Source organism: Euleptes europaea, chromosome 6 (assembly GCF_029931775.1).
Source record: "Euleptes europaea isolate rEulEur1 chromosome 6, rEulEur1.hap1, whole genome shotgun sequence".
Taxonomy (NCBI): domain Eukaryota; kingdom Metazoa; phylum Chordata; class Lepidosauria; order Squamata; family Sphaerodactylidae; genus Euleptes; species Euleptes europaea.
The window spans coordinates 49,578,422-49,586,752 of record NC_079317.1 but is presented as its reverse complement, the minus strand read 5'-3'; the positions used below and the strand labels follow the sequence as shown (position 1 = coordinate 49,586,752).

Genomic DNA, 8,331 nt, shown 5'->3' with positions numbered 1-8,331 from the left:
GGCAAGCAATGAGTCACAGATGCCATCCATCCTCCTGCCTCAGACATTCATGAGCCATTAAACTTCCCCTGCAACTGTTATACCTTGTACAGTCAGCTATCTCCTAGGAAGTTACAAAATCCTGGATGTGTTAAACAAAATCCTGAATGTGTTAAACAAATTAATAAGCAGACAGGCTATTTCAGTTACATTGTTTTCACATGCCCCGGGCTCATTAAAATAGCTTGGTTCATAACAACACTGAACACTGCACATTGTTTTTAAAAAATGTATCACAGTCATAATTTCTGTATGATTTGGACTCCTTGGGGAGGAGCCTGTCTACCCAGAGTTCTTTCAGGAGGTCCAGACAACAGTGTTTGCTGGAGTCCATGGCTGTAATTGATTACGTCACCCTAAAACAGCCATAAAATATATTGAAAATATCCCCTAACTCTTCCCAGCCCTAACAGATGCTCTGTAGCTATATTTCTCTTATTTCCCCATACACATTGCAGCCATAACAGATGCTCTGTAGCTATAGTTCTCGTATAGATCTCACAGGGTTATAATCTTTTTGGTCAAGATGTACTGCTTCAGAACTTGTCGGTATTTAGACATACATGGAATATCATCTTCTCTTAAGTGACTATTCTGGTCCAGTGACCGGGAGACTGTCACAGTCAATGCAGTCTGACACAAGATATTCCAAAATTGTACATAGTTTTCCCATAGGATAATTTCAGTGCTCCTGGTTTTGATCACAATGCCTTCTCAGGAAATTCAGTAAGTTGACTTGGAATATAATCACATATGGTTAAAATGGTAACAAAGATGGAACGATGGCCCTTGCACCTGCCTGTATCAGCAGCTCAGACAAATGGAAGGAAAAGTGTCTCAGGGCAACTCGGAATGCTGACATTGCTGTCTGGGAAAAGGAACCCAGAGAAAGGATGGTCGTCACATAGATCTCCAGCTCCACAGGCAACTGTCCACATTTCCCTACCCTGGCCTTTCTCACACTATCACCATGGATAGAAAGACCCACACCAATCTGAACATACAGATAAATCTATATCAATATTACATCAGCTGTACTTCCTCTATCAAGCAATGTGGAATGATAGAAACACAGACATTTTTTTCATGAAGTCACTGTCGTGTATGTGGAATTCATCAGCCTCTGCAATATCAGAAAGTTTTCAGCTTCAGTTTGAAAAGTTTAATTGCTGGCCTGTGAGGAAGGGGCCTAGAAGATGGTCAAGTCATTTTTGTACAGCAAGCAGCCTTTCTGGAGGAAGTGCTGTGAATGTATGTGAAAAGCACCCATTCTTTTATTAAAAATACAGCTAAAAGCCAAACATATACAAAAGCATATACAAACGATTTCCAACAGCCCATGAAAAGCGCCAAATGCAGAGATTCTAGAAATGCCTACAGTCATGATAAAGTGAAAAGCACCCATTAAATGTTGCTCTTTAAATTCAATTTACTTTCCCTCTCACTGGCTTTACCCAGTAATCTTGAAAAACCTGCTATCTGTTTATTTTTAAAAATGTTTATAAGTCCTCTGTCTACGTAATACACACAGCCTGTGCTAAATTCCCAATCAGAGTGCTGTCCCTGCTTTAGCAAATTCCTTTTTTAGTTTTAAGAATGTGAAACCACTTATAAATCAGTAGAATGGCTTCCAAAGTAACCTAGGACCGTGTTGGCGAACCTATGGCACGGGTGCCACTTCCGGCACTCGTAGCCCTCTCTGCCGGCACGCGCGGCTCCTCCAAGCCGCTGGCCTTTCCGGCTCTGCCCTGCCCCGGATGGGGGAGGCTGTAGCCCAGGGTGGGGAACCTCCGACATCATTGGCGGTGGCCCCCGGACTCTCCCACAGAAGCTGCCGCCATTGCTGCCACTGGAGCGTGCGTGGCCGGCCAGGTGGGTGGGAGAGCGGGGAACAGAAGCCGAGCGCCCACACTCGGCATGGCCAGCGGCTTCTCCGGCGCCCTCTGTGCGGGTGGAGGGGCGTGGCTGGCCGGTGGGTGCGAAGGAGGCGTCCTCTGCCCTACCCTGCTCGCCTCTCACAAGCCTGCCGCCGCTGCCACACCCCACTGAGTGGCAAATCCAAGGCAAAACCTCCCATGCATAAATGGCCTCTTTCTTTTTGTCTCCCTCTGTCCTTTTCTTTCCCTACTTTTCTTTCTCTCCCTTGCTCCATTTCCTTCTCCCTTTCTCTCTCTTTTTCTTTCTTTCTCTCCCTCCCTTCCTTCCCTTTCTTTCTCCCTTCCCTTCTTTCCTTCCTTCCTTCTTTCCCTCCAGCGGCTTCTCCAGCGCCCTCTGGGTCTGTGCGGGTGGAGGGGTGTGCAGTCCTATTCCACCTTTGAAGTGCCCACAAGCCATCCTTCAAACACCTTTCCATTTGTCTTGATATGTAGAGAGAAAACACTAAGGAACCGGTTGCCAATCTCCAGGTACTAGCTGGAGATCTCCTGCTATTACAAGTGATCTCCAACCAATAGAGATCAGTTCCCCTGGAAAAAATTGCCACTTTGGCAATTGGACTCTATGGCACTGAAGTCCTTCCCCAAACCCCGCCCTCCTCAGGCGCCACCCCAAAAACCTCCCACTCATGGCGAAGAGGAACTTGGCAACCCTAGCCTCTCCCTCTGGGCCCCCTCTGGGGGTGGTATTCAGGTTAAATTGCCGCATTGGCACTCGGCGATAAATAAGTGGGTTTTTGGTTGCAGTTTGGGCACTCGGTCTCTAAAAGGTTCGCCATCACTGACCTAGGATCTTCAGAACTCCACTTTTCTCATAACAGTCTGGCTTTTAATATAGATTCCAAGAAACTGTCCAGGCACCAGAGCAGGAATCTGCTTCCTTTCACTCCTCATACCCTTCTGAGATAGAGAGCAGATGAATCCCAGATTAAGCTATCATAAACTTGCTTCTGCCAACTCAGAGCAGCAAACTGCAAGAAGGCCTAATTCCTTCTTGACACAAACAATAACAAGGGTCCCTTCACACACCTTCCGTGCACAAAACAGAGCACAATGTACATGTAAAGTCATGTGTGTTGATCTCACATCTATGAATGTCTTACTCTGAGCACACCCACTGGGAGACATGACTCAAATATAATTCCTTAATGCAAACACCTTCCTTCTAGAAATGTGTAAGAATAGTCACATCTTCAGCAATTTCCCAAGTTATGCCCCCAAAAGTAAAAAATCATGCAACAAAAGTGGAAAACCGTCTCTACGCATTTTGGTCCCAGGCCACAGAAAGTCAGTCATGCTTAAGTCCCAGTCACAAGTAATTTGACCCACTAATTTCAGTGACCTTTCACAACAATTCACTGTTTTCTGGACTGGTACCTTTTTGCCCAAGAAGCTGCTGTGTGGGCAAAGTGCTCCCTCCCAGCCCCTGGCCTCACGCAGCCCTTTCTGTAGCAACAGAAATAACTGAATTTGTCAATTATTATAGTCTGAGCAATATATTGACCCAATCACTGGCTAAAGGTTTAAAACAGTGAGCAATTTGCTCACCGCATGTCAAGTTCACAAGTTCCATTCCCATCCCGCACATGTGCAAATAGACAAAAAAAAGTCTTAGAGCATGAGTTTTAAGCAGAAATCTCTCAATGTATTTTTTTTACCTTAAAAATATTTTTTTAAAAAATATACAGAACTTCTGAATACAGACATAGCTTACATGGCTGAATTAGATATAGACAACATTACAGCATGTTTACAACTTTAATTTTTTTTTTTAAGTCTGATGTTCAGTGACCATCATTCATCAGGCTAGTGGCTTGTTAGCCCAACATGGAAACAATTTTGCCAACATTTTAATTTTGTTCTTTCCAACCGTTTGACCATTCAGAATATAATGTCTCACTAGAAGCTTTAACCATACAACATATTTTTTTAAATTACTGGAAATCTCTCTAAGGGCCTATATTTTGCTATGTAGTTGAATTAATAAAACAGAGGGTTTATGTTTATTTATGTACTTATTTAAAACATATCAGGGTTGTTCATTCCCATGTTGTGAGTGTGAGCTTTCCCCTCAAAAGCCTCTGGACTACCCCCACACCCTGCCCATTAGAGCCTGCAGTTGCAAAACATCTGGGTAGGTTTTTTTTTAGTTTGTCACTTCAGTTCCTGGATTCTGTCAGACAGAAGCAGCTGGAAGCTTACTTTTAAAAGGGGCAAGAAAAAAAGCAGCCACAGAGCATCTATTAAGACATACCAGACTATTTCTGTGGTTGGAAGGGTAGCAAGCTTCTGTCGGTGCTCACAAGGAACCAAGTTCCTATCTTAGGCTGTACAGTGGATGTAGGGCTACTTTATATATTAAAATTCCCTATCGAGAAAACAATCTCCTTGAAGGAAAAAAGCAAGCTACCTGTAGTGCTGACCCACAGTGAAAAGAGGTGTTTTTTTTCCTGCTTCAAGTTCACAGATCAGCTAGCTGATACGCAAGCATGCTTGCCTGATCCCCAAGCAGTCTGCCCAGCAGTTCAACAGTTACAGGGCATATGCTCCAGAGGGGTAGCCATGTTAGTCTGTGGCAGCAAAAACAACAGAGAATCTTGTAGCTCCTTAAATAGTAACAAACATCTTGCAGCACAAGCTTTCTCTCACACATCCAACGAGTCCGGCTCACAAAAACATATCCCGTGATATATTTGTTAGTATGCCCAGAGAATCATACTGTACATGCTTTTTTCCTACATGAAGACTGGTCTCCGGGGGAGGGGGAATTGTAATGTATGAAGCATCCCTTTCTAAAGATCCAAGACTTCACTGTGATCAAAAGGGCCAGCCTTCTCTAAACAGACCTGGACAACTAAACGGCATGACTTGCATGTCTGTGTGTGTCTGTGGGGGGGGGGGGGGGAATTAAAGAAGAAGAAAAAGAAGAAGATATTGTCGAAGAAGATGAGTTTGTTTTTATATGCCGACTTTCTCTACCACTTAAGGAAGAATCAAACCGGCTTACAATCACCTTCCCCTCCCCACAACAGACACCCTGTGAGGTAGGTGGGGCTGAGAGACCTCTAAATGAGCTGTGACTAGCCCAAGGTCACCCAGCTGGCTTCATGTGTAGGAGTGGGGAAACCAACCCAGTTCACCAGATTAGAGTCCGCCACCCCAAACCACTGCTCTTAACTACTACACCATGCTGGCAAGCCTGAATATTGCCTACCCCTAGGCAGTGGCTACTTATACCTTTATAATCATGCTCTGCTCTCATGAGATTCTTGAACGAAATCATGAACGCTAGCAATTCGTACACCAACATATTCCAATGAGAAAAAGAGCAGCTAAAAAGAAAAGACTCAGCTTCTGACAGAAATTTAAGAGAAGAAGCTTGGCGTCAATGCTATGGAAACTACAGCCCCAAGCCTTTCTTGATAAACTGTACAACTGAAGATGAATAAATGCACCACCTGTCTAAGCACTGGTCTAAAGCTGGAACTACTTCTGGAAGAACCAGGGGAAGGTCTGTCCTTGCAGTAATGGTAAGTTATTTCAGCTGAGTTCAATTCCCTTTTTTCTGGACCTCTAGCAGTAGTCCCAAGAATACATAAGGAATAAGCATGAAATGAGCAGAAGGACAGTTCTGGCGTTCCCAGACACAGACCAAAAGGCTTGCTGTTTCCATACTCTTATGAGAAAGCCATTTGCACTGGGACGGATGAAATCAATCGACTGGGGGTGGCAACAGTAAGGAGGGCATGCCTAAGCGCTGAAAACAATAGTCTTTGTGCCCAAGATTTAGGAATGGCCTGTATGAGTAATTATAACAATATGCAGTGGAAACAGAAGGGAAGCAATAAAATGAATCCAGAATCAGACCCCTTTAGCCTAGGCACGAATTCTCCAAAGCTTAACCCTCTAATGAAGCCCAGCCATAAAGCCAGAGTATACATGAGAACAGTAAAAACGCAGGAATAAAATTTCTGTGCAGAGCAGAAGATGAAGCCTAACAATTCTGCTTAAAATATAGAAATCAGTGTTGAACAAAATATATGCTAAGCAAGGAATAATAAAGCTGAGGGGCAAACCAGCCCGGCCACCTGCAGCTCCTGCAAGAGGCATTCCTTTCTGCCCCAGCTTAGCTGTGACTATCAAAGCAGGTTTCCCCCAATAGCCCTTTAAACATCATTCAGCAATCTGTGTGTCTGTGTGTGTATACAGAATATAGATTATATAGCTTCTTTCTAAGAATGAACTAAGTGCATCTGTATACAAAGAATCTATACACAAGAATACAAAGGAAATGCATCTGGGTACATTTCAGCTAGGCTGACATACCTGAGCTCCATTCCACGCGCCCGCCCCCCAATAATAATTTACTGATTAATAAAGCGCCTTTGTAGAAACTAAAAGTATTACAGTTTTTCCCCCCGTGCTCGAGTCCCATAGCCGGGGAAGTCACTGGACGCGACAAGAAGAAAAAACGTTCCAAGTCTCGTGGCGTTCCCCAGGCCGGGGCTGGGGGGCGTCTGCAGCCTCCGCGGAAGCCAGGCGGGGGGAAGGGAAGGGAAGGGAAGGGGCGGCCGGGGTCCCGGCTCGCCGCGGCGATGTCGGCCTGCTCTTCTCCTGCCTCCTCCTGCGCGGCCAGCGGCTCCGGTGCCCCCCGGGGGGCGGGCCGTGCCTCCGTCCTCCCGGGCCGCTACTGCCCGCCGGCGCTGGGCTTGCCCGTGGCCGAGGGGGGGGCGCCCCCTTCGGGCGCCGGCGTCCGGCCGGGGTGGTGGTCGGGCGCGGCGGGGGGCCCCGGGGCGGGGTGGGGCGAGCCGGGCGGCTGGGGCTGGGCGTGGGGGGGCCCGCCGCCCCGCACCGGCTGCCAGATGAGGCTGTAGTAGACGGCCAGGACGATGGCGGCCAGCGAGACGGAGAGGACGTAGGCCAGCACGGTGGCCAGGCGCACCCACTTCTTGTTGGTCTTGGCCGCCATGCGCGCCTTCTTGTCGCCCGTGTAGGTGGCCGGCTTGCCCCGCTCGCCGCCCCCCGCCGCCCCCGCCTCCTTCTCCTTCATGGGGGCGCGGCCCTTGGCCCGCTGCTCCACCGCCCGCTCCGTCTTGCTCCGGCTCCCGGCGGGGATGGGCGCCCCAGGGACGCGCCGCCGCTCACATCGCCCCAGGCCCCGCGCGCCAGGGCAGGCAGGGCAGCAGGAGGCGGGCGGCCGGCCGGGGGGTTGCTGCTGCTGCGGGGGGAAGGCGGCGGCGGCGGAGGAGGAGCCCGAGGGGAGCCCGGGGGCTGCGGCTGGCCTGGCCCGAGCGGGGCCGCGTCCCTCGCCTCCTCTGCCCCGGACCTCGCTGGCTGGCTGGCTGGCTGGCGGCGGCGGCGGCGGCGGCTCCACGACGCTGGGCTGGGCTGGGAGGAGAGGAGAGGAGGGGCGCGCAGGGCGGGCGTTAAAGGGGCAACGCGGCGCGGTCTGACGGCGGAGGAGCGGGGAGACGGGAAGCCGCCGCGCCTTAAAAAGACGATGGAGGCCGGGGACGGGAGGACCGCCGCCGGAGCCTCCCGGCCCTGGCGCAGCGCCCAGCAGCAGTGCGGGGAGTGGGTGGGGTGGGGGGCCTGTTTCTCACGCGCCTCTCCTTGCCTGCCCTCCCCCCGTACGTGTCAAAGGTGGGGTGAAGCGAATGCAAAAGGCGCACCACACTCCAATCCGACGCCCAGTATTTAGCAGTGGGGGCCCTTAACCTCGTGCGTGTGCGTAAAGGGCCGGTTGATGGCGACCAGGCGAGAGGCTAACAGAGGCCATTGCCTTCCTGGCGACCCAGGTATGCCTTGGTAGTCTCCCCTCCAAATACTAGCCGTCCCTGCTTGTGTGTGTGTGTGTGTGTGTGTGTAAAGTGCCGTCAAGTCGCAGCTGACTTATGGCGACCCCTTTTGGGGGTTTTCATGGCAAGCGACTAACCGAGGTGGTTTGCCAGTGCCTTCCTCTGCACAGCAACCCTGGTCTTCCTTGGTGGTCTCCCATCCAAAGACTAACCAGGTCCGACCCTGCTTAGCTTCTGAGATCTGACGAGATCAGGCTAGCCTAGGCCATCCAGGTCAGGGCAACTGTCCCTTCTGAGCTACTGAGATTAGGCTAGTCTGGGCCATCCAGGTCAGGGCCCCGTTAATCTTAGGGGTGCTTACTTTCTAATAAACATATAGAAGACTGAGCTGAGGGTTGCTCCCAAGTCCTAAATATTCCAGGGGAGCCTGCTTCCAACAAGACTTTCCACTACTGGAATCGTGCCCTTAAGATCTTAGAAGGCAATGGCAGGGTTCCCGTCATTTCGTGCCCACAAAGTTGCATGTATTGTAACGGGGTCAGCCGCTTCATAGGTCAACA

At 49.7% G+C, this 8,331-nt stretch overlaps 1 protein-coding gene across 1 annotated transcript; it reads right to left on the bottom strand.

Moving 5' to 3' along the window:
* Nucleotides 1-6,660: 6,660 nt before the first annotated feature.
* Nucleotides 6,661-7,114, bottom strand: INAFM2 (InaF motif containing 2). The gene has a single exon (XM_056851871.1). The coding sequence runs from the start codon at nt 7,021-7,023 to the stop codon at nt 6,661-6,663; it is 363 nt and encodes a 120-aa protein (XP_056707849.1). The 5' UTR covers nt 7,024-7,114.
* Between the last annotated feature and the right edge of the window lie 1,217 nt (nt 7,115-8,331).